This window comes from Pan troglodytes, chromosome 18 (assembly GCF_028858775.2).
Source record: "Pan troglodytes isolate AG18354 chromosome 18, NHGRI_mPanTro3-v2.0_pri, whole genome shotgun sequence".
NCBI lineage: Eukaryota > Metazoa > Chordata > Mammalia > Primates > Hominidae > Pan > Pan troglodytes.
Window position 1 is genome coordinate 45,584,867 of NC_072416.2, and position 27,453 is coordinate 45,612,319.

At 37.0% G+C, this 27,453-nt stretch overlaps 1 protein-coding gene across 15 annotated transcripts in view; it reads left to right on the forward strand.

Moving 5' to 3' along the window:
* PHKB (phosphorylase kinase regulatory subunit beta) overlaps positions 1 to 27,453 on the forward strand; it is a 240,879-nt gene that overhangs the window by 147,683 nt on the left and 65,743 nt on the right. For all 15 annotated transcript variants that reach the window (XM_063797099.1, XM_009430740.5, XM_063797100.1 and 12 more), the window contains one exon: positions 3,303 to 3,397. In XM_063797099.1, coding sequence (XP_063653169.1) covers positions 3,303 to 3,397 — 95 coding nt within the window. The remainder of the gene's footprint in view (positions 1 to 3,302; positions 3,398 to 27,453) is intronic.

The window sequence follows — 27,453 nt, forward strand, 5'->3', positions numbered from 1 at the left end:
CATGTTGTAGCATGTTTCAGCGATTCATTCCTTTTTTATGGCAGAACAATATTCCATTGTATATATACATTACATTTTATTTACCCATTCATCAGGAGATGAACATTTGGGTTGTTTGCACTTCTTAGCTATTATGAATAATGCTGCTATAAACTTTATATAAAATTATTGTTTAACATATTTTTCATTTCTCTTGGGTGTATACCTAGGCATGTAATTGCTGGGTCTATGCTAAGTCTTACGTTTAACATTTTGAGCAACTTCCAGACTGTTTTCCAAAGCTGCTGTATCATTTTGCTTTCCCATCAACACTATTTGAGGGTTTCTGTTTCTCTACATCTTTGCCAACACTTGTTCTTACTTATTTTCTTTTTTTAATTGTAGCCTTCCTAATGGACATGAAGTGATACCTCATTGTGGTTTTGATTAGCATTTCCCAAATGACTAATGTTGTGCATTTTTTCATGCGCTTATTGGTAATTTGTATATCTCCTTTGGAGAAAAGCCCATATAGACACTGTGGCTATTTTTTAATTGGGTTTTTTCTTTTTATTATTATGTTGTTATGAATTCTTTATATCTTCTAGGTTTAAATCCCTTACAAGATATCTGATTTGTGAATGTTTTCTCACCATTCTTTGGGCTGTTATTTCACTTTCTTGATGGATCTTTTGCGGCACAAAAAAGTTATAATTTTGATGAAATCCAATTTATCTCTTTACTTCTTTTATCACTTTTGTTATGATGCCATAGTTTTGTCTAAATCAGTCACAAAGACTTACTTCTATATTGTCTTCTAGCAGTTTTATAGTTTTAACTCTTACATTTAACTCTTTGATCTATTTTGAGTTGATTTTATATATGGTGTGAGGAAAAGGTCCAGCTTCATTCTTTTGCATTTGAATATCCAATTGTCTCAGCACTATTTGTCAATAAAAAAACTTTTTGGCTGGGCATGGTGGCTCACACCTGTAATCCCAACACTTTTGGAGGCTGAGGTTTGAGGCCAAGAGTTTGAGACCAGCCTGGCCAACATGGCAAAACCTTGTCTCTACAAAAAACACAAAAATTAACCAGGCATGGTGGTAAATGCCTGTAATCCCAGCTACTCAGGAGACTGAGGCACCAGAATTGCTTGAACTTGGGAGGTGAAAGTTGCGATTGTGCCACTGCACTGCACCTGAGCAACAGAGCAAGACTCAGTCTCAAAACAAAACAAAGAAAAATCCTTTCTCTCCCTACTGAATTGTTTTGGCACCCTGTCAAAAATCAGTTGACTATACGTGCAAGGGTTTATTTTTGGACTCTGTATTCTATTTCTGTCTCTATGCTTATGCTAATGCCACACTGTTAATTACCATAGCCTTTGTCCTTTCCAATCTGATACTTTTTATTACTTTTTCTTTCCCAATTTCCCTGGCTGGAACCTCCAGTTCAATGTTGAATAGAAGTGGTGAGAGTGGATATCCTTGTCTTATTCCTGATCTTTGGGGGAAAAGCATTCAGTCTTTTACCATTGAGTGTGATATTAGCTGTAGCTTTTTCATAGATTCCCTTTATTAGGTTGAATACATTTTCTTCTGTTCCTACTTTGTTGAATGCTTTTTATTCAAGGATGTTGAATTTTGTCAAATGCTTTTTCTCAGTCTGTTGAAGTGATCACATAGTGTTTTCCCCTTTATTTTGTTGATATGGTCTATTAGTAATTAAGTTTGTGATGTTAAGCCATCCTTGCATTTGTGGGATAGATTCTACTTGGTTATGATGTGTAATCCCTTCTTTATGTTACTGGATTTGGTTTGCTAGTATTTTGTTGAGGATTTTTGTGTCTATATTCATACAGATTTTGCTTTGTAATTTTCTTGTGATACTTTGATTTTGGTATTAGAACAATACTGACCTCTTAGAATGAGTTGGGAGGTGTTCCCTCTTTTTTTGTGGGTGGGGGGGGGCACAGTTTGTGAAAGGTTGGTTGTAATTTTTCTTTAACTGCTTGGTAGAATTCACCAGTGACGCCATCTAGTCCTGAACTATGTGTGGATGCATGTGTGTGTGTGTGTGTGTGTGTGTGTGTAAAGTTTCAATCACTTTATGCACTTTTTACCAAGCTGTTTAGATTTTCTATTCCTTCTTGAGTCAGTTTTGGTAGTTTGTGTCTTTCCGGGAATAATTCATCCATTTCATCTAGGTTATCTAATTTGATGGCATGTATTTGTTGATATTATTCTCTTATAATCCTTTAGTTCTGTAGTAATGTTTCTTTCTTGAATTCTTGATTTAGTAATTTGAGTCTTCTTTCTTTTCTTGGTCAATCTAGCTAAAGGTTTGCAAGTTTTATTGAGCTTTTTAAGAAACTACTTTTAATTTCCTTGATTCTGTATTGTTTTTCTATACTGTTTCATTAATTTCCACTCTAATCTTTATTATTTCCTTCCTTCTGTTGCTTTTGATTTAGTTTGCTCTTTTTCATCCACTGTCTTTTTTTTTAATTTTTTTTTGAGATGGAGTCTCTCTCTGTTGCCCAGGCTGGAGTACAGTGGCACAATCTTGGCTCACTGCACCTTCCGCCTCCTGGGTTCAAGCAATTCTCCTGCCTCAGCCTCCTGAGTAGCTGGGATTACAGGCACACACAACCATGCCCAGCTAATTTTTTTTTTTTGTATTTTTAGTAGAGATGGAGTTTCACCATGTTGGCCAGGCTGGTCTCAAACTCCTGACCTTGTGATCCGCCCACCTTGGCCTCCCAAAGTGCTGGGATTACAGGCATGACCCACTGTGCCCAGCCGTCTCATCCATTGTCTTAAGGTGGAAAAATAGGTTATTGATTTGAGATTTTTCTTCTGTTTAATATAGGAATTTATAGTTATAATTTTTTCTCTGAGCATTGTTTTACCCACATCCCATTGATTTTGGTGTTTGTCTTTATTTTCATTCATCTCATCAGAAAGTATATTAGAATATATTTTCTCATTTCCCTTTTGATTTATTATTTGACCCATTAGTTATTTAGTAGTATGTTTTCATTTCTACATATGTGTGAATTTATAAGATTTCTTTCTGTTATTGATGCCTAATTCCATTCCCTTGTGGTCAGACAATATACTTTTTATGATTCAGTCCTCTTCTATATATTGAGGCTTATTTTATGGCCTAGTATGTGGTATATCCTGGTGGAGGATGTTTCATGTACACTGAGAAAAATGTATATTCTTCTCTTGTTGGAGTATTTTCTAAAAGTCTAGTTGGTTTATAGTGTTATGCAAATGCATTTTCGATAATGTCATTCCCCTTCTTTTTTTCAGCTGATGAACTAATTAGTCCTAAAGACATTGATCCTGTCCAGCGCTATGTCCCACTAAAGGATCAACGTAACGTGAGCATGAGGTTTTCCAATCAGGTAAAGAATTATTGTATTTCTTGATTTAGACTCGTCCAGAGACATTTAAGCTTAATTGAAGAGGAAATTTTTGTTCTGAATAGGTTTTTGTTGTTCCTTCTGACGGAAAGGTTTCTCCCTCTTCTGGTTAGTTAAGATTTACTTGTGGTAAAGGGCTATTTGTTAATGAGGAAGTAGATTTCAGATGGGTCCAACAAAGTGCCTTGCAGGTAAACATTTCCATCTTCAGAATGTTGAGTTTAAGGTGTCAAGTATCTTTGAGAAGAAGCAGTGCATCTGGGTGGCAGGAGGACCAATGACTGAAGGGAGTGGGATCCCCCAAAAGGCCTGTGCTTGATGTCTCTCCTGTGCTGTGGCTCATGACAGGGCTGCGTGACTGACAGTTGTTACAGCAACAGTGACTTGGTGACGTGTTGGGCAAGGAATAGTGTTAAAATTTTTACATTTAGTAGCTATGGATTCAGACTGTGTTGTGTCAACAAAATAAGTGTTTGTAGGATCAGCAAGATTGATATTGACTTGAGCAAACCCTCAAGTATTAAATGATACCAGTAATGAGGACTGTTAAAATGAGAATGTTGTGGATTGTGGAAACTGCCTGAAGAGAAAGGGAATGAACCTGCATGTGTGCCTGGGATTCTAAGCAGTTAACATGCATTTAATAAGATTGGTATCAACGCTTACAGAAGATAGGCTTACAAATGGAAATGTTCCTTATATTAAAAAAAAAATGTGTATTATACATACACACACACACACACACACACAGAGCAATAAGTGCTTGTTTTAATAAGAGAAAGGGAGAGCCAACGGCCCCGTTAGATTCTATTGCACTGTTTCTCTGACTCTTTTGCTGGTCTTCAACAAAACATGTAATGACTCTGAGTTGTTTATGGATGAGAAGCTATTTGAGAGACTTGTAAATAAATGCTATGGTTTTCTCAAGAACATAAAATTCCTGTGTTAATATGTGATGAAAATTTCTCACTGGCCTGTTAGCTCTTTATGTAAGGGGGTATTTGGCCTTTATCTTAGTTACCGCTCGTGTTGGTACAATTGGCAGAGTTGTTCTCAGCACTTGGCGATGTGTTGGGGAAGGAATAGTTTTTAAATTTTTGCATTTAGTAGCTATGGATTCAGAATGTGTTGTGTCAACAAAACAAGTGTTTGTAGGTACAGTGCAAGTGTACAGTCTGTACTGATTTGAAATACACCATTTTACTTGAAGACATGGCAAAATAGAGAATTCATCCAACTTCTTATTACCAGTGCTATGACTGAGCCATTTTAAGACTAATGTGTATCACTTAAATAGTATTTCACATGTGTGACCCACTTCTCTAGAGTGATGAAACCTCAAAGCCTTTTCTTAGAAAATAAATTAATAGGTCACAGATTTGAGGTGTGCAGACAGGAGCCAGAGAACATCAAAGCATTTCATAGACATGTGGCTAACAAAATCATCAGTTTAAACAGTTGTTTCATGCTTGACACATATAATGATGGCTGTGGGTTATGTGTAAATTTTGGTGTACAATATACTACTTGTAACTCTTTCTCTCCTGCTCAAGAAAGCTTATCAGGAGATGAGTAACTGAGAGTGAATTTTAAAGAGAATTCACTCTACAGGTATGTTTTATGTCAAAATTACTTTGTACTGCTGCTACTGAATTATCTGTGTCATGCCTCCCAAGTGGAGCCACATCCTAGCTAAGAGAAATGCTCCTCTCCTGTAGCCACGTGGCAGATTACCTCTGTGCAGTGTTGTATACAGTTTCTGAGAGGGAGGTGATGGGGAGATTTGCAGCAAAAAACTACTGGGAGTGGATATGTCCCCATGTGGTTGGCAGCTTGGTTGTGGTGGTATATAAAATACTGAAGCTGCCTTGCCACTTTCTCAGCCATTTTAAGCAGTAGGCAAGACCTGGCATGCCCATGTCTGTTCCCGGGGCTGGGTGAAGTGGACTGATGAAATAGAGGGGTCAGACATATCCCCAGATGTGCAGCCCTCTGTTTGAAATGTTGGTGTCAGTAGCCACTTAGTCATGATTGACCAGGTCAGATTTTGTAACTAACTGATCTTTGGGAATTCACTAGGTGCTTTAAACCCTACCACAAATTAGGAAAGTAAATAGGGAATAGTAAAGTCCAAGCAGTTTCTGAAAATGGTAGAAGTGCTTGTTCCCGAAAGAAGGTATGTCAGGGATCCCATGACTGCCCTCAGCCACTGTAATTCACTAGAGGACTCACAGAACTCAGAAGCTGTTACACTTAGACTTAGAGTTGATTACTGTGAAAGGATACAGATAAAATCAGCAAAAGGAAAAGGCATGGGGCAAGTCCTGAGGAACCTCAGCACAGGCTTCCAAGTGTCTTCTTCCAGTGGAGTCAAATGAGATGCTCTTAATTACCGTAGTGAGGATATGTCAACACATGCATAGTGTTGCCAACCAGGGAAGCTTGCTCAAGCTTCATTGTGTATAGTTTTTACTAAAGGTCGGTTATGTAGGCATGCAGCATCTCAACTGTTTTAGCACCAGCCCCACGGGGAAAAACCAGATGTTCACCATAAATCACATTGTTAGTGCCAACTCTCTGGACAAACTGGTACACTGTGGCCCAAGGCCTCAGGCATGCAAAACACTCTTACCATCTTGTGAGTCTTTTACTTTTTCTCAAATGTTTTCTGTTTCTTTATTTTTGGCTATATTTTACATTAATTACATTTTATTAAAATTTTGTGTAATTTTGTGTAACCACCATCACGGTCAAAATACTTAATTGTACCATCCCATATCACCATAAGGCTTCCTTGTGTTATTCCTTTATAATCATACCCACTTCCTTCACCCCAGTTCTTAACCCGTTGCAACTACTAATCCGTTCTTTATTTTATAATTTTGTCATTTTAGGAATGTTATAAAAATTGAACTGTACCTAACCTTTTGGGATTGGCTTTTTTCACTCAACATAATTTCCATGAGATTCATCCAAGTTTTTGCATATATCAACAGTGTATTAGTCCATTCTCAACTGCTATAAAGAAATACCTGAGACTGGGTAATTTGTAAAGAAAAGAGGTTTAATTGGCTCATGGTAATTTGTAAAGAAAAGAGGTTTAATTGTAAAAGAAAAGAGGTTCCACAGGCTGTACAGGAAGCATAGCAGCTTCCAGGCTTCTGGGGAGGCCTCAGGGAGGTTTTCCTCATGGAGGAAGGCAAAGCAGGAGCAGGAGAGTGAGGGGGAGGGCCTACACATTTTTAAACAACCAGATCTTATGAGAACTCACTGTGCAGTACCAAAGGGGGATGGTGCTAAACCGTTCATGAGAACTTCACCTCCATGATCCAATCACATCCCACCAGTGCCTACCTTCAACACTGGAGATTACAACTAGACATGAAATTTGGGTGGGGACATAGATCCAAACTATATCACATAGTTTGTTTCTTTTTATTGCTGAGTTGTACGCCATGGTATGGTGGTACCTTTGTTTAACCATTCACACATTGAAGAATATCTTACAGGTTATTAGAACATTTCTTAGAATTCCACTTTAATTATTCATAACGTTCATTTATAATGTTTTTTCATATATCACTTTTTAAGTTTTCATTAGTTGGTTGTTCTAGGAATTACTGTATACATACGTAAGTTATCAAAAGTGCAGTGGTATCATTTTGCCACTTTAAGTGAATTATAGAAACCTTACTTCTTCCATTAGTTTCCCTTACCTTCTTCATTTCTTAAACATAATTTTTAAAAATATTTCCTCTGTCTTCATTGAGCAGCACATCAAATTGTGTGAAAATTTTTGCTTCAACCATAAACTTTGATTAAAGAAGTTCATGGGATGACGGATAGTCTATTGTACTGACCTCAGTTTTTACCATTTATGTTCTTTCCTTTCTGAATGTCCCAGCCTTCTTCTGTTATCATTTTCTTTCTGTTTGGAGACCTTCCTTTAGACATTATTTATGGGTAGGTCTGCTAGCAACAAATTTCTTAGTTTTCCTTTGTCTGAGAATATCTTTATTTCACCTTCATTCCTGAAGGGTAGTTACGTTGGATATAGGATTCCTAGTTAACAATTGTTTTACTTCAGCACTAAGAAATATTGTGCCACTTCCTCTGGCTTCCGTAGTTCCAAATGAGAAATTCCCTGTCAGTTCAAATTTGTTTCCTCTTTGTTGATGCTGCAAATATGTTGGCCCATCAGCGCTGTGGTTGTGAAGCAGAGGTTGGGTTGGCTCACCAGGACTTTGAAGTTGCTGCTAAAGACAGATTGGCCAACTGGTACCTCAGTTGAAGAGCTGAGATTAGAGCTCCCCACTTGGTCTCTGTTGTGCTTTGCATTTCCCTGTCCTCTGGTGAGAGAAAACAGATTTTTCTTTTTTTCTATGCCTATTGATTATTTCAGGCTGCAGACTCCTGCACTGCCCAGCCTAGCATATGTGTAGTCTCAAGAGTCTCACTGCATTGCCATTCTTCAAGTGCTGAGGCCTCTGGCCAGTCCAGTGTGCTTTCTTTCCAGCTTTCAGAATCCTTTAATAGTTATCTGTCTAGGCCATCTTGTTCCTACTTCCAATTTTTATAGTGGATAATGTATGTTCGTAAGTCTTTCTACAAGTAAAAAAGATTTATTCTGTTCCTTTACTCATCTTTTTTCTTCAGAGTAATTTTTTAAACAATAATGGCTATCATTTATTGAGCATTTATTTTTAATAGCAGCTTTATTGAAGTATAATTTGCATCCCATACAATTCACTAATTTAAAGCATGCAATGAAATGGTTTTTAGTATATTTACCAGAACCAATTTTAGAACATTTGGAACTATTCAGATACTGTGGCCATTTTTTAATTGTTTCTTTTTATTATTGTATTGTAACAGTTCTTTATGTATTTTGAGACCTTTATATGATTGCAAATATTTTCTCCCATTCTGTAGATTATCATTCCAGTTTCTTCTTGGTGTCATTTGAAGCACGGAAGTTTCTAATTTTGAAGAAGCCTCATTTATCTATTTTTTTCCTTTAGTTGCTTGTGCTTATGGTGTCATGTCTAAGAAAGTATTGCCTAATCCAAGGTCATGAAGATTTGTGTCTGTGTTTTCTTCTAAGAATTTTATAGTTTTAGCTCGTATACTTAGACCTGTGATCCATTCTGAGTTAATTTTATATACGGTGTGAGGCATAGAGCCAGCTTCATTCTTTGTATGTGGTTATCCAGTTGTCACCATTTGTTGATTCTCCACAGTAAATTTTTTCTTTTTTTAAATAAAGTAAAATATATATGATATATATCAATTAATATATATTTTATATATTTATATGTAAATATATATTTATAATATATAAATATAAATATATATTTATAATATATAAATATAAATATATATTTATAATATATAAATATAAATATATATTTATAATATATAAATATAAATATATATTTATAATATGTAAATATAAATATATATTTATAATATGTAAATATAAATATATATTTATAATATGTAAATATAAATATATATTTATAATATGTAAATATAAATATATATTTATAATATGTAAATATAAATATATATTTATAATATGTAAATATAAATATATATTTATAATATGTAAATATAAATATATATTTATAATATGTAAATATAAATATATATTTATAATATGTAAATATAAATATATATTTATAATATGTAAATATAAATATTTATAATATGTAAATATATATTTATAATATGTAAATATATATTTATAATATGTAAATATATATTTATAATATGTAAATATATATATTTATAATATGTAAATATATATATTTATAATATGTAAATAATATATATTTATAATATGTAAATAATATATATTTGTAATATATAAATATAAATATAAAACATATGTTAATATATAATATTTTACATATAAATATCATATATTAATATATAATATTTTACATATAAATATCATATATTAATATATAATATTTTACATATAAATATCATATATTAATATATAATATTTTACATATAAATATCATATATTAATATATAATATTTTACATATAAATATCATATATTAATATATAATATTTTACATATAAATATCATATATTAATATATAATATTTTACATATAAATATCATATATTAATATATAATATTTTACATATAAATATTATATATTGCCCAGACCAGCTCGGCTGTGGAGAACCTAACCCAGCGGCGCTAGAGGAATTAAAGACACACACACAGAAATATAGAGTGTGGAGTGGGAAATCAGGGATCTCACTGCCTTCAGAGCTGAGAGCCTTGAACAGAGATTTACCCACATATTTATTGAGAGCAAGCCAGTCATAAGATTTAAAGGGATGGGCCGAAATAAAGGGATGGGTCTGGCTAGTTATCTGCAGCATGAACATGTCCTTAAGGCACAGATCACTTGTGCTATTGTTTGTGGTTTAAGAACACCTTAAGCAGTTTTCTGCCTTGGGTGGGCCAGGTGTTCCTTGCCCTCATTCCCGTAAACCAACAACCTTCCAGTGTGGGCGTCAAGGCCATCACGAGCATGTCACAGTCCTGCAGAGATTTTGTTTATGTCCAGTTTGGGGGCCAGTTTATGGCCAGATTTGGGGGCCTATTCCCAAGAATATATAATGTATAAATATACATTATATATAAGTATATATTAAGTAATATAACTATTTTATATAATATAATGTATATAAAATATATAATATTTATATATAATATAAATTTTTTTATATATTTACATATAAAACGATATATATCATTTCAGTCATTCATAAGTGTACAAGTCAGTGGCAATAAGTACATTTACAATGTATCATTGTAGCTATTGCCTCTATGTATATGAAAATCTTTTTTATCATCCTCAACAAAACTTCTGTACCCATTAAGCAGTGACCCTCTTTCTTTCCTCCCTCCAGCCCCTGGTAATCTCTATTCTACTTTTTGTGTGTATGAATTTGCCTATTCTAGTTACCTCATATAAGTGGAATCATGCCATATTTGTCTTTCTGTGTGTGGCTTATTTCACTAAGCATAATTTCCATACTAATGTTTGTGTGTTTCATTAATATGGTGTTTTTCTTTCTTCCCACTGGTTATTTTGTCACATACCTGGTATTTCTCATCATTCAATCATATATTAGTGTGATAAGTGGGCTGATTATTCTCAGTGTATTAAGTAGTAGTCTGCTACTCCCACCATCCCATCCAGAGGTGAGGGAGATGTGATGGGGGTTTTGTCTCCTGGCTAACCTTATTGATGAGTCAGGGATCTGGTTGGGAACAAAGAAGACTCTTAACACCCTTGCTAAATGCCAGAACATGAAAGGCTTTAAGAATCTGTTGTTTGCAGTGGAAGCCTTAACTCATCCCAGCCAGCTTGTTCTGTATATTTGGAGAAAAGCCCTGCTTTATTGCTGACCGTGATTCCCTGTGTGGTACATGGGGCTGGCCACTGTGGCCTTTAATCAGTCCTTTTATTCACTTCCGCTTCTCCCACCTTTACTCCATTGTGCTTGCAAATCCAGTGCCCCTCTGGGGCCCTTCTAGTTGGTGAGTCAGCTCCCATACCTGCTGCAGCACTTTGGTGATACTCTAAGTGGTATCGTTTGTTTTATGCAGGTTTTCTCTGCTCTGCTTTATTCGTTAATGCATTTTTATTTGCCATCTTTTACACTAGAAATGTGTTTAAATACCTTGTTGTCTCATGACCTTCTTTCTTTTTTTCATTGCTCTGGCTTAGTCTTTTTTGTTTATTTTAAATCTGTAGCTGGTCTTTTCTCTGGGGTCTGAAGAGAGATGAGAACTGAGAGCATATGTGCACTCTGCTCTCTGGAACTAGGAGCCCAGGCCTCACCTGCTGTGCTTGAGTCTTTCCTCGTTATTTCTGTTGAGTGTCTTTTTCTCCTTCTATACTCAATGTTTCTTCAGATCTTAGGGAATAAACCGAACACTGTGATGTATATGAATAGAGTAGATATTTACTAAATAATTGTGATGTCCCCAAATAGATACAAACCAAGTAAATTAAACACCAGACTTATTTATGTTGTCTGAGAAAGTCATATTTGAAAGAAAATTTACCCCAAACTTTTCGTTGGACCGTCCTTTATTCTTATAAACAGGTCTTTATTCTTATAAACTTTATTCTTAGAAAAACAGTGTCTGCTTTTCTACCCCCACTTTTCTATGTCACATTTGATTTGGGGAAAATAAATTATACAAAATACCATATTATCCCATCCTATAAATTACTCCCGGAAAACAAGTCATGTGTTTAGAAGCTGTGCCATTAAGACTGATTTCTTTTGCATACTTTGTGTTACAACACTTGTCACTATTGCAGTTGTTGGTTTACATGCCTGACTTCCTCAAAGAGGTCCTGAGTGTAGAGAATGTGTCTTACTCTTGCCTTCTCTTAGCCTAGTTTGGTATTTGACAGGACCAGAGAATAGAAGTGATAGATACAATGATAACTACTATTGATTGTGTTTCTTTTGTTTATAGGCACTGTACATGCCACTTTTACCCACATTATATCTGATTTTAACATTTTTTTCTGAGACAAATATTATATCCATTTTACAGGTAGACAGTGTGAGTCTCAGAGAGGTTTAGTAATCTCTCCAAGGTCACACAGTTGTCAAGTGACAGAACCGATATGAAGGTGTTAACTGAAGAATGAAAGGAAGGAGGGAATGTCAAGCATTTGGAAGCAGTGATTTTTGTAATGGTGTGAAGGAGTTAACAGGAGAAATAGCTTGTTCTTGAACAGCCTGGCTGAATATCACATCATAGGAACACAGTTGCACCTGTGCCTTAGGATGCTGAGAGTTCTGTGAAAGTGATCTGAAAAATTAAACACAAAGATGCCCCATCAGTACAAAATGTATGCTGGGATTCATTATATCATCAAGTTAATTATTTCCTTCTTTCTTCTTCCCTGTTATGCTAGGATGAAACCAAGTCCACAAATCTATAACAGTAATTTTAGTAGGGATTTTCTTCTTCCTTATCCAAAGGAAAACGCTTTCAGGAGGTGTTTACTCCCTCTCCCCATTCACCCTAACTTGTTCCTGTTAAAGGGCCCATCATCTTCTGTTGCTTAGGTAATTCTAGTGCCCACTGATTATCTACGAATGATACCTTCGTTGTTCATACTGCAGCGCCTCTGCCATGCTAATGTGAGATAATGGTTTCTTGAAGAGTGTTTGTTTCCAGCCTTTGCAGCTCATTCAAACTTGGGAGAGCTCTGGTTGCAGCAGAAACTGCAAGCAGCTGTCTATATGCATTTTATTGATTTATTGTATTTTGCATTACAGTTGTCCACTAGGTATAAGGTGACCCTTAGAGAACATCTATTTATAGTAACTAGGGGTTGGGTTTCTGGAGTTCTATAGCAAATGGACTTATTTTTACATGTGTATTATACTAATTAGAATACAGAAGATTCCTGGTTAAATAGGAAAATACACCTAATACCTTTTTAAATGTTTTTGGAATATTGTCTGAAACTATTATATTTAACAGGCAGTAGCCAGCCAGGAATTGCTTTTTTCTCCCTTCATTTTGTTTTTAAACCAATTTAAGAAAAATTGATGTTTTTTCTCAAAATAGATGTTGTTGGATGCAGCAGAATTTTTACATAAATAAGCCATTCTAGTGTCAAAGGAAGAATTATAGAAAAAAATATTCTGATATGAAAATGCTATTTCAATATTCAAGAGTACAAATAGGAAAGGTTTCATATTGTTGGATGTTCTGCCTAGCAAAATGGTTAAGAACACAGGAGGCACACTGCATGCTTCTGAATCCAACCTTGGGCTTAGCAGTTGTTGTTACTTGTATTTTGATAGTTCCAATGCAGACATGACAATTAATTGAGGTGCCCAGTAGTTAATATAAATAAAAGATGCAAGATTGTATTCTATTGAACATGGTTCATGGTGGAAATTAACCTATGGGAGCAGACAATTCTTGGAAGTCCAGGCTCCAGGCTTCATTCTTTCCCACAGTATAGGTAATGCAGATGGTGGAGTAAAGAGATGTTCTGGCCGGGCACGGTGGCTCACGCCTGTAATCCCAGCACTTGGGGAGGCCGAGGCGAGTGGATCACGAGGTCAGGAGTTCAAGACCAGCCTGGCCAACATGGTGAAACCCCGTCTCTACTAAAAATACAAAAATTAGCCAGGTGTGGTGGTGTGCACTTGTAGTCCCAGCTACTCGGGAGGCTGAAGCAGGAGAATTGCTTGAACCTAGGAAGCAGAGGTTGCAGTGAGCCAAGATTGTGCCACTGCAGTCCAGCCTGGGCAACAGAGTGAGACTCTGTCTCAAAAAAATAAAAAATAAAAAAAAAAAGAGATGTTCTAGGAAGGGCAGGACAGTGTAATCTAGCAAGAAGGTTAAAACAGTATAAAGTGTAAAGAATTTTGATTTCTTGGTTCAGGAAGGCTGACTACCTCATTGGCTGGGAGGAGCAGCAAAGCACTGGCAGAAATTCAGGTACTAGTTCTTTAGACCTTGTGTGATTCACTGCATTATAATCTGGGGAAGGACTCCTAGCATCTCTGGAGTGTAGTTCTCTAATCTGTAAAATTATTTGGCTGGGTTTAATTCATAAATCCCCTTCCAGCGCTTCTGTTGCTGGCTTCCATAATCTAGGTTATTGGTAACCTTTAAGTGACTTTAGTGGAGTAGTGTGCCCAGACGCCAGACTGTAGGGAGTTAAAGAGGAATTATATGGTGGAAGACCATCTGCTCAGGAAGTTGAGTTTACTGCAATCCAAGAAAGGTTATAAACCCCTCCTAATTTGGTAGATACATTATATAGCACTCCTACAGTATGGACTTGTAGCGATTTCCCTTTTTAAAGTTTTGTTCTAAATCTATTCAGTTTTTAAAGATTTATTAGTCTTTAAAAAGATTTAAGGATATTTAAGGTGGTTTAAGGAAATTATGCATGTGGCTCAGTTTTATCTGGCTCAGTGTGTTCTAATGCTCTCAAATAGTTTAACCAGTTTGAGACATAATTTCTACTTAAAAGATTAAAAAATAACAACAACAACTTCACTAGCTTGGCAAAGAAATAAAGCGTTTGTGTGGGACCAAAAACCCAAGCATGGGAGTGAATTTGAGTACTGAATAGAAGTTCTTATGATTATCTTAGTAAAACAGAATAAAATAGTCAAGGCATCAAAGATGCTTCTGAGAGAGCCTAGCCTGAATATGCCACAGCCGCACAGAGTTTCTCCTCAGGTAATTCTGTCTGCCGTCTTGAAGGGTAATGAAGAGTCTCTTATCAATTGGTATTTATACCTGAGCCAATTAAAATTCAATGCCTTGGTAAAAAAAATCCAGAACTGAGAAAACTTGAATTGGAAGTCAAAAAAATGAGCTTAAACACATTTAATAACATCATTCTAATTAACCCACTTAACCTATTAAAATTAAAAGTTTCAATAATAGGCATGATGTATAATGAAATATTTCATCTACAGGATGGAAACTTCTTATACTCATGGCTAAAATGTAAAAGAAGGAAAAATAGAAGTAAGAAAGCAAGATTTATGGTCCAGAATAAAGATATACAAGGATTATTATGATCTAGTATTGTTTTAATGAATCTATATTTCTGACATTTTTCTCTAAGGAAAGAAATCTCAGTTATTCATAAATATGAATAAATTTGTGAACTTAACCTGAAATTTACCTACTTCACGTTTTTTCCTGTTTTGAATCTATTCACAGTTTTAAAGGTCTAGTGATCTTTGGAGAAAATCTATCAATTAACGCCTTCTAGCTCCACCTTGTTTAATAATCTATATCCTGACAAGTTGCCCCCTTCTAAAACAAAGGATTGGGCTTTGGGAGCGTCTACTTTCTTGAGGAATGATTTTTCTCTCACGAGGTCCTTGGAGAGTTCCATGTATTTTTGCTGTCATGCAGGTGAATAAAATACAAGTATTTTTGGTCAGCTACTTGAGGCAATATTTTACGTTAATGGCAGAATTATTATGGTAGAGCAGATCATGTGTATTGACACACCCTTGAGAGAATTCAGTTTCTCATTCAGTGACACCCAAGCTTTGAATCTGTGAAGTAGACTAGCCCATTTAATATGCCAATTAAAATGGATTGATCTGCTTTGACAGTCTTTGGAGAAAAGGCCAATATGAAAGGAATGCTTTTTAGTCATAAGAGCTTATTTTCTGTGCTGCAAGTTTCCAAATTGAGGATGAAAGTCAGTACTTGTTTGCTAAATCATGTACATATTTATATAGATCTCAGCTAAAAACATATAGTACACTTGGTCTCTCATTTTTCAAATTAATGAGGAAGTGGGAGTTTCATGCTTTCTCCTCTAAATATACAAATGCATAGAATTTTGCATGAATTACTTCCTTAAAGATCAAAGAACACTGCATATATGTGTAATAAATTTTTGTTTTTAAGGAAGTGATATAGTATAGTGGCTTTGCATCTCATACAGGCCTAGCTATAAAACCTGTCTCTTCCACTTATTAAATGTGTGACCTTGGACAATTGAATTAATCTCTCTAAGCCCCACTTTTGTCATATTTTAAATGGGAATAATGATCCCTAACTCAGGGTTGTGTTTATGATTAAATGACAGTTTATGTAAACCTCTTAACCAAATGTCTGACACATTATGCAAGCTAAATAAATATTATTGCTGTTTTTTATTTCAATAATTTATTATATAAGTAATATTTCTTTCTCATTAAAGAGATGAGAAAAAATCCTAAAAAGTCTGGAGGAAAACATTATATTTTCAACATTTTGGATATATTTTTTAGGCTGTATTCAACTTAGAAAGAAATTGAATGTTTAGCATTTAACCTGTTAGATTTCTTTTATCCCTTTGTGTGATTAAGACTATCACTGTATAGACAGAAGCCATTGTTTTAATGGCTTTTGAACTTGGTTTTTTTTCTTTTTGGTTCCATTTTTTAATGGAGCTAATTTTTTAATTAGCTCCATATATTGAGAGTTTTGATTTTTTTTTTTTTTTTTTTTCTTGAGACAGAGTCTTGCTCTTGTTGCCCAGGCTGGAGTGCAATGGCGCAATCTTGGCTCACTGGAATCTCTGCCTCCCGGGTTCATGTGATTCTCCTGCCTCAGCTTCCTGAGTAGCGGGGATTACAGGGACCTGCCACCATGCCTGGTTAATTTGTTTTTGTATTTTTAATAGAGATGGAGTTTCACCAGGTTGACCAGGGTGGTCTCGAACTCCTGATCTCAGGTGATCCACCCGCCTCGGCCTTCCAAAATACTGGGATTACAGGCGTGAGCCACCTCGCCCAGCCTGACAGTTTTGATTTGTTATAGATACAGCTTAATTGCTTATTTCTTCTTCTCAGATTACATTATTCTGTTGTGTCCTATACTTCTTAAGAATGGTATTGAATTAGAAATATCAGAATATAATGCCTAAGAAACCTGCCTTTTGAAAATGTTTTGTAGAAGCTCAATGAAGGCTACATATTCATATAATTCCTATAATTTTTGTATATTTTCATGAATAATTTTCATAAACTTTACGAATCTCCATGAGTTTTGAGCAAATATTTATATTTTAATGTTCTCCTCATTTATTTCTGTGAGCATCTTTATTGTTTCCCCAACCTTATTAAAAACATCTTTTATGGGAGCCTGTGGTTTATAGAACCAACTGGTTTATGAAGATGAATTGAAAGGGACACTGTAACATGGTCAGGTATCTGGACACTGATTATGGCTCCTAATCATATCATTAATCAGAAGAAACTATAAATTCAGCCCAAGAAGATGAATTTAATATGGCAAAGAAGAATGAATAACCCTATGTAGCAGAACATGAGCCCTTCCTTGTACTTAAGTCAAAATTGTGCAAAGTGGGAGATGGAGCTTTAATTTCTCAGAAGGGTTTATAAAAGTAAAATTAAAACTAGACTAATGGGTTCTAGTACATGCCAAGATCATTGCTTCTAATTACAATTGGAACTCTTCCTCTGAATCCCAGAAGACTAAGAAAAACCTCTATCCCCAGGCATTAACTCACCCAGCTTTTTTCCCTCTACCTTTGGCTGTTCCAATTGATATTCAGTCTTTCCTCTATATTTTGTACCTTTCTCTCTACTTACTTCTTTCCCTGACTGTATTTAAGTGCTGCGCAGCTATTCACCTCTCTCAAGGGCCTGTCTTACTTCCCTTCTTTCCTTCCCTTTCAGACAGCTTAGAAAAATGCTTGCACCATCTTCATGTCCTCAGTTCTCAGTCACTCCTTGTAATGCACAGTCTGGCTTCTTACACTGTCACTCTACAAAAACCACATGCAACGGGTTATTAATCTCCTCCTAATTGATAACTCCAATGATCTCTTTTCAGATGCCAGTCTATTTGACTTCAAAGACATTCAACACAATTGAACACTCCTTCCTCCTTTAAACTCTGTAAAAGCATAGAAGTAATCTTTGATTCCTGTCTGCCTGCCTCACCTCTTCTCTTCTAAATCCAGTCCTATCAGAATTCTGTTTTCTAAATAGTCCCCAAATATTTTCACTAGCTCCCTCTTCCCGCCTCTTCACTTCACTATAGTCCAGGTCACCATTATCTCTCAACTGCAGGCTCCATCTAATCTCCATATGTCTACTCTGCCCCGTGCAAGTCATCTCTATATGGCAGCAAGAGAGCCACCATCATGTGAGTTAATATGTATGTAAAGTGTTTAGGCAGGGCCTGGCCCATATAAGTACCATATATGTGTTTATTACTATTGTTGTAGAAATGTAGATTATATTGAGTCTTTTCCTTGTTTGAAACCCTTTTAAGTAGCTTTTCATTCCACTTAGATGAAAGCCAAATGCCTTGTTGCCTGTAGGGCCCTGTGGGGCCTTAGCTGTCTCCACCCTTATCTCTTGTCACTCTTTTGCTTGCCTGTTATGCTCCAGACACACTGGTCTCCTCTTACTTTCTCCAGCACTTCAGGCTCTCTCCTCCTCAGGGCCTTTGCACACTCTTCCATCTGCCTGAAGTGCCTATTACCAGACCTTAGCACACTCCTTTTTGTCTCTAAGTCTCAGATTTAATGACACCCTCTAAGAGTTACTTTCTGACCATCAATCTAAAGTAGCCTCTGTCTTCAGTTACTCTAATATATTACCCTTTACTTTTATTATGTTTATTTATATAAATTTAATCATCTTTCTCACTGAAATGTAAGTTTAATTAGAGGACTTTATTGTCTTAATGACACATAGTAAATGATAACTATTAACTGAATCAATTCATTAATGGCAAGTTTTTATCTTCGAGAACAGCTCAGGTACCTTTTCTATAAAGTCCTTGTCAATTCCCTGAGGCTAAGTTGGATGCTCCCTGTCTTGCCCTCAAAGTACCCATTAAGAGCATCGTATTTAATATCCTATTGAAGTCCTTATTTAGTTGTCTTCTCTCTTATATGGTGAGTTCATAAAGAGTAGAGAAAATGTTTCATTCATCTTTCTGCCATCCTAGTGCTTACTAAGTCTGGATGCATGAAAAACTCAGCAAACTCTCAAGGGTTTCTCACTAGCAGAAACCTTTCTAGTGTACAAAACTGTTAAATTCTCTCATTGATATAGAAAACCCTTAGGTTTACTTGCAAAGAGTGATGGTGGAGTATCTCCTCTGCAGTTGGGTCCCCTGTGTGAATCCGCACTAGAAACAGTTTGGCCTCAACTCAGTGAAGATGGCTCTGTGGTGCTAAAGGCTTGTTGGATTCTAGAGCCTGCTGGGTGCCTCTGTAGTTGTTGGGTTTGACCCAGTGATGATAAATCTTGCCTCAAGTTGGCCCTTGCATTGTCTTTCCAGCCCAGTCTTTTTGTCATTTAGATGAGCATCAAGTGCCAAAGAAGAAAGTAGAGCAGGTTTTCATGCCCTTCCCCTCCAAGGCCTCTCTTCTTAGGTGTCTTTCACACTGTAATAACTGCACATATAGCCTTTGCATTCATTTCCACTCCTAAGTGGAATGGTGCACTTGGCAATTCTCTAGGAAACTGAAAAGTTTATGGTACAGCCAGTAAGATGCAGCAGTCTGACTTAGCGAAGAGAACTCTAGAACAAGTCAGTCCAGAAACAGAGATTCTGCTTCTGGGACTGCCACTAACTTGTAAAGGGACCTGGGCTATTTCCCCTCTCTGGGCCTCAGTCTTCTCATCCATCAAGTGGATTACTGATTTTATCAAGGAAAGCCAATTTTCAGACAAAATCTTAAGTAGAATTTCAGCATATAAAATAGTTGTGCTGCTCTGGCTGAAATGGAGTCCTGCCACTAGTCTCTCTCGTAGACCCCTCCTACAGCCAAATGATAGAAATGGCCCCCTCCCATCTCTGACATTTTCAACTCAAATCCCAGGGAACAGATCCCGTTGGTACAAGCATCCGAAGGAGAAAAATTAAAAACACATCAGGTTACTGGACTTGCTTCTTTTTCTCCCATGATTCTAAAACCTGGTTTCTTATGGTTTACCACTAGGGACCTTTCTTTGCTTGTAACCCACGACCTGAGGTGTTTCTAAATGACCAAAAAACCTGAGAGTTAAATGACTGGATTCTTGGAATCTGTTCTCCCCTTTCTGCCTCTTCCTGCTCTGTTTCACCCTCATCTTACTTATCTTTCCTGATATTGATCTTTCCTGTTGTGTTTCTATGGCGTTCTCGTCATTCGTTCTTCCCCTTTGTCATGATTAAAGCTATGAGAACACCATAGGTCAGAGTTTCTCCACCTGGGTTCATGTGGCCATTTTGGCATTGTTTCTACGCAGTATGCAAGACTGTTAGCACTGTCATTTCCTTAAGATAAAAATTTAGAAACACCAGTTACAGCAAGTACTTAGAAAGGGGTGAAACAGTTTTACAAATCAATTCATTGTGACAAAGCGTTCGTTATTCTCTTCCACTATAATCGCAGTCATTGAAAGAACTGCTGTCAAAAAGCATTGCCTGATTTATTCATTTGGGCATTTGAAACAATGTGTTTGAGGTCTGGGAATACTTTTAAAAATTCATTTGTTTTCCTCTTAAATAGAAAGCTTATATAATCACTAATCCAATATATAAATACACAGAGCCTAAAGGACCATTTTCTCCCAGGCCAAGTTGACTCTTGAGCCAAGTTTAGCTTTTTAACCATGCTTGATATTGTTATTCCTCTGATATTTCTACTTAACTTTCCTCTGCTTTCCTATTAATTTTCACATGTTGCTGCTTTGGCTTGGTTGGAAATGTCAGAACAAGATGCCAGTGTGTCTCAGTCAGGACATGGCTGTGTTCAAACTACTGTAGCCTGTTACTTGGCTTCTATGGGAAAAATACTGGGGGTGCAGTGTTTCCAGTTGGAATTGAGATGTATAAAGCATCTGCCTGATTTCTTCAGCTAATGAGGTTTTGCTGAAAAATGAGTGTAATGAAAAAATGCTGGATGTTGGCAGGACCTACTGATGAAGTCTAATGAGCATAAATGAGTGTTCTGTAAGGCCCCCAAAGCAGAGGCATAGAATGTTTCAAATACACTGCCCTTGAGCAAGACCAGCCTGGAGGATGCATTTATTTGTTGGCTCCTTTTTCTTTCCTTCTCTCCCTCCTCCCTTGCCTTTCTTTCAATAAAAGACCTATGTAAGCCAGACACAGTAGATTATTTTATGCAATATAGGGCATATTAAAAATAAAACTACTGGCCGGGCACGGTGGCTCACGCCTGTAATCCCAGCACTTTGGGAGGCCGAGGCGGGTGGATCATAAGGTCAGGAGATCGAGACCATCCTGGCTAACACGGTGAAACCCCGTCTCTACTAAAAATACAAAAAAATTAGCCGGGTGTGGTGGCAGGCACCTGTAGTCCCAGCTACTTGGGAGGCTGAGGCAGGAGAGTGGCGTGAACCCAGCAGGCAGAGCTTGCAATGAGCCTAGATCACCCCACTGCGCTCCAGCCTGGGCGACAGGGCGAGACTCTGTCTCAAAAAAATAAATAAAAATAAATAAAACTACTTAGACCAGGGCTCAATACAATTGCAAAAGTTAGAATTATGAGCTTTACATGCTATATGATTTAACAGAAAAGGCAGTCATTTTTATATTTGCTTATCAAGAACTAAAGAATTTAAAGTTCATATGGAACCAAAAAGGAGCTCGCATCGCCAAGTCTCTCCTAAGCCAAAAGAACAAAGCTGGAGGCATCACGCTACCTGACTTCAAACTATACTGCAAGGCTACAGTAACCAAAACAGCATGGTACTGGTACCAAAACAGAGATATAGATCAATGGAACAGAACAGAGCCCTCAGAAATAACGCCACATATCTACAACTACCTGATCTTTGACAAACCTGACAAAAACAAGCAATGGGGAAAGGATTCCCTATTTAATAAATGGTGCTGGGAAAACTGGCTAGCCATATGTAGAAATCTGAAACTGGATCCCTACCTTACACCTTATACAAAAATCAATTCAAGATGGATTAAAGACTTAAACGTTAGACCTAAAACCATAAAAACCCTAGAAGAAAACCTAGGCATTACCATTCAGGACATAGGCCTGGGCAAGGACTTCATGTCTAAAACACCAAAAGCAATGGCAACAAAAGACAAAATTGACAAATGGGATCTAATTAAACTAAAGAGCTTCTGCACAGCAAAAGAAACCACCATCAGAGTGAACACGCAACCTACAAAATGGGAGAAAATTTTCGCAACCTACTCATCTGACAAAGGGCTAATATCCAGAATCTACAATGAACTCAAACAAGTTTACAAGAAAAAAACAACCCCATCAAAAAGTGGGCAAAGGATATGAACAGACACTTCTCAAAAGAAGACATTTATGCAGACAAAAAACACATGAAAAAATGCTCACCATCACTGGCCATCAGAGAAATGCAAATCAAAACCACAATAAGATACCATCTCACACCAGTTAGAATGGCGATCATTAAAAAGTCAGGAAACAACAGGTGCTGGAGAGGATGTGGAGAAATAGGAACACTTTTACACTGTTGGTGGGACTGTAAACTAGTTCAACCATTGTGGAAGTCAGTGTGGCGATTCCTCAGGGATCTAGAACTAGAAATACCATTTGACCCAGCTATCCCATTACTGGGTATATACCCAAAGGATTATAAATCATGCTGCTCTAAAGACATATGCACACGTATGTTTATTGAGGCATCATTCACAATAGCAAAGACTTGGAACCAACCCAAATGTCCAACAATGACAGACTGGATTAAGAAAATGTGGCACATATACACCATGGAATACTATGCAGCCATAGAAAAGGATGAGTTCATGTCCTTTGTAGGGACATGGATGAAATTGGAAATCATCATTCTCAGTAAACTATCGCAAGAACAAAAAACCAAACACCGCATATTCTCACTCATAGGTGGGAACTGAACAATGAGAACACATGGACACAGGAAGGGGAACATCACACTCTGGGGACTGTTGTGGGGTGGGGGGAGGGGGGAGGGATGGCAATGGGAGATATACCTAATGCTAGATGACGAGTTAGTGGGTGCAGCGCACCAGCAAGGCACATGTATACATATGTAAGTAACCTGCACATTGTGCACATGTACCCTAAAACTTAAAGTATAATAATAATAATAAAAAGAAAGAATTATATTCTATCAAAAAGCAAATAAGGCCTGTAATCGTAGCACTTTGGGAGGCCGAGGTGGGCAGATCAGCTGAGGTCAGGAATTCAAGACCTGCCTGGCCAACCATGGTGAAACCTTGTCTCTACTAAAAATACAAAAATTAGCCGGGCATGGTGGCACATGCCTGTAACCCCAGCTACTCGGGAGGCTGAGGCATGAGAATCACTTGAACCTGGGAGGCAGAGGTTGCAGTGAGCTGAGATTTCGCTGCTGCACTCCAGCCTGGGTGACAGAAGGGAAACTGTCGGAAAAAAAAAAAAAAAAAAGAAAAAGCAGATAAGAAAATAGGTGTTTTGTAAACAATGCTTAGAATTGAGTTTTCTTAAAACGTGATCTCAGGTGTCTGAAGAAGAGACTGTTGGTGAGATTTGGCAGACTCTACTCCCCATGAATGTAGCATGTTCCTGCACCCATGTGATTGTTAATTTTACGTGTCAACTTGTCTGGACCACAGGCTGCCCAGCTATTTGGTCAAACACTATTCTGAGTGTTTCTGTGACAGTGTTTCTGGATGAAATTAAAATTTAAATCAGTAGACTGAGTAAAGCTTATTTTCCTCCTTAATGGGAATGGGCCTCATCCAATCAGCTAAAAGTCTGAAAAGAGCAAGGCTGACCCCCGCTGAGGAAGAGGAGGATTCTGCCTGTGAGACTGCCTTCCAGCTGGGACATGGGCTTTTTTCCTGTCTTTGGAGTTGAACTGAAACATCGGCTACTCCTGGGTCTGAGCCTGCCAGTCTTCAGACTGGAATGACACTGTCTGCCTTCCTGGGTTTAGGCCTTCGGACTCAGACTGGAACTAAACTGTCAGCTCTCCTGGGTCTCCAGCTTGCCAGCTCACCTGCATATCCTGAGACTTGCCTGCCTCCGTAATTGTGTGAGCCAATCCATATGATAAATCTCTTTCTTCTTCTTCCTTCCTCTCTCTCTTTCCTGTTTCTCTAGAGATCTCTGCCTGCTATAGCAAGCAGCACATAATCTGTGAAATACATACTGTGACATATGCCATATTGACTTCAGACCTGGACATACGTGCAGTCAGGTTAAACTCTATCACTGACTAGATGTGTAACCTTTGACAAATTATTAAACCGCTCTTCACCTCAGTTTCCTCATCTTTAAAATGGGAGTTCTTGTGAGAATACTCAAAAAAGCTCTTGAATAACACGTGGCACATAGCAAGCTGTCAAGATGTATTAATTCCTTAACATTCCAAACCAGACTACAAAACAAATGTAAGCAAGAACATAATGAGATAACTCTTTTTTTATTGTACTTTAAGTTCTGGGGTACATGTGCAGAATATGCAGGTTTGTTACATTGGTATGCATGTGCCATGGTGGTTTGCTGCACCTATCAACCCGTCATCTACATTAGGTATTTCTCCCAATGCTGTCCCCCCGCTAGCCTCCCACCCTCCGACAGGCCCCAGTGTGTGATGTTCCCCTCTCTGTGTCCATTTGTTCTCATTGTTCAACTCCCGCTTATGAATGAAAACATGCAGTGTTTGGTTTTCTGTTCTTCTGTTAGTTTGCTGAGAATGATGGTTTCCAGCTTTATCCATGTCCCTGCAAGGGACATGAACTCATCCTTTTTTGTGGCTGTATGGTATTCCGTGGTGTATATGTGCCACATTTTCTTTATCCACTCCATCATTGATGGGCATTTGGGTTGGTTGCTATTGTGAACAGTGCCACAATTAGTTCAACCATTGAGGAAGTCAGTGTGGTGATTCCTCAAGGATCTAGAGTCAGCAACACCATTTGACCCAGCAATCCCATGAGATAACTCTTATCAACAAGCTGTCGTGTATTTCCATATGTTGTAAATGGACGTCTATGCTTCTTTCTGTGTCACCCTCCTAGAAAAGACTCAGACACTTCTCACTGCCCCCTCCCCAAACCCAAACCTACTGATCTTTTCTTATAATAGTCCTCCAGTTACCCACATAATCCAGTGGTAGCAATGCCTCTGAATGATTTAGTTTGAGTGCTTATTCTACTTTTATAAGCAGAATTAAAACCTGATGTTTAATGGTGCCACTGTGTAACCATAACCATTTCCAGAGATTTCAGTGTAAAAGGTTGACTAGCCTTAATTGATTATCAAAAGGTGTAAAGATGACATTAATACATATGGTACATCTACAAAATGGAATACCAAGCAGTTAGAGTGAAAATGAGGACGTGTTCTATGTGTTAATATATGAAAAGAGTTCCATGATATACAATTATTAACTAGAAAAAGGTGCTGAGAGTAACTTTTGTGTACAAATGTAAGAAAATAATATATATTTGCATTTGCTGTTGTAGGCATGAGGAAATGCTAGAGCAAGGCATAAATAATCATAGCAGTGATTGGTTGTTAGATGGAGGGGAACTGTGGGGATGAAGGCCCCAAATGGGAATGACATGTCACCAAAAACTTTTTCATAATTTTAAAATTTTTGAAACTTATGAATGAATTATCTATTGAAAAAATTAAATTAGAAAAAAAGAGCAAGGAAAAGAAACACTATTAGGGCACATTCACATTAAGTTTTCTCTGTGTGCCCTTTGAAAGTTGTATTACACTGTTTTATTTATAGCCCCCAGCTGCAAATATCCTGGCTTTACTACTTTGACCTGATTTGAGTAATTTAAAAACTAGAATCTAGACAGATAGACATGCAGTGTCTTAATTACCGTAGTTTTAAATTTTGAGCATGATGAGTTGCAATATTAATATAGTTAGTGCCCAGCTTATAGAGAAGTTATGCTATAAAAGTTCCTCTTCCACCGTACACTTAAAAATGGTTAAGATGTTAAATTTAGGTTATGTGGGGTTTTCATTACAACGAAAAAATCTTAGAAAAATACAATCTGACTTTATAGAAATGAAAATTTTGAATGAGAATATTTCTAACTACAGGGTTTTGGTCCTAAACCATATTGTTACTCTGACATGTACACTCTTTTATAGTGTATATAAATGTGTACATTTTACTGATTATTTTCTTTTGTTAAAAGTATCCTTGTTTATATTTGCAAACATTTGTTGGGTATGCTCAAGGGAAGATTTGTGTATTGCTAATAAATGTAACCAGCAATACTAAAAAAAAAAGTTCCTCCTCCAAACCATCAAATGAATAACAATTGCTTTTCTTTTAGTACAAGGTAGTTCCTACATCCTAAGTGAGAAAAATAAGCATGAGGGGCCCCTGTAGTTTCACAGACCACTCATACACATTCTAAAAGCTAAATAACCCTTCCAAAGGCATGGCATGAGGTGGTCCAAGACTCGTGCCAAGTGTCTCATACAGGCAGTGCCAGCTATTCCTAGTAGGGACAAAAGATATTTGGATACCCTGATGTTTGGGGGAGTTTGGGAGGAGACTAGGTTAAAAGAGCGAGTCAGGATCTGGATAGATAAAGGAATGGAGAGAGCAGTCCAAACTTAAAGGGACAGTGGACAGAAACATAAGATGGACATGAGTGAACTGTTTTTTAGTGGAGTACTCTAAAACAGATGGGAGACCAACAGGGAACAGTAGGTAGTCCCTGAGCTGTAAAAGTCCTCGAGAAGTTTGGGCTTTATTTGGGAAACATTAGTTTTGGGGTAGAGAGGTAATATCCTAAATATTGCATAACTATATCTGTTTACTAACTCTTTTCTGTCTCCTTTCTTCATGCATTCAAGAAATATTTTTTGACCACCTCCTTTGTGCAAATCATTGATACAAGAAAATGAACCTGACCATAAAGCACAGACAATGGGCAAAGGCAAGTGTGGAGCAGAAAGCTGAAGAAGCCTATTGCAGTGACCCAGGGTTGTGGTTGTGTTGCTGGCATTGATAGATGGCTAATTTTTTTTGGACACTTACTATAGGCCAGTGTTAAATGCTTATATATTATGTATTATTCTCATAACCCTAGGAAATAGATATTTTTATTATTCTCAATTTATAGATGAGGAAACTGCGGCTTATTGAGGTTAAGTGACATAGTGAGTCACACAGCAAATAATAGTATAAATATCATTGTGTAACAGATCAAAGTTTGCAAATATTTTACATGCCCTCTTTTGTTTGATCCTCTCCTTTTGTGGTAGGCACTGTAAATATATTTCCCATTTTACAGATAAGCAAAGAATTGAGAAACTTGCGTGGGCAGTCATTCATCAAATAGTAAGGATGCCTACTATGTTCCATGTGTGGGGAGGTGGCAGTAGACCAGCTAGATCAAGTTCTCTGCCCTCAGGGAGTTACTTTCTGAAGGGAATGAATAACAATAAATGATATAATTTCTGTATCGGACAGGTACTATGAGGCAGACAAAATAAGGTAA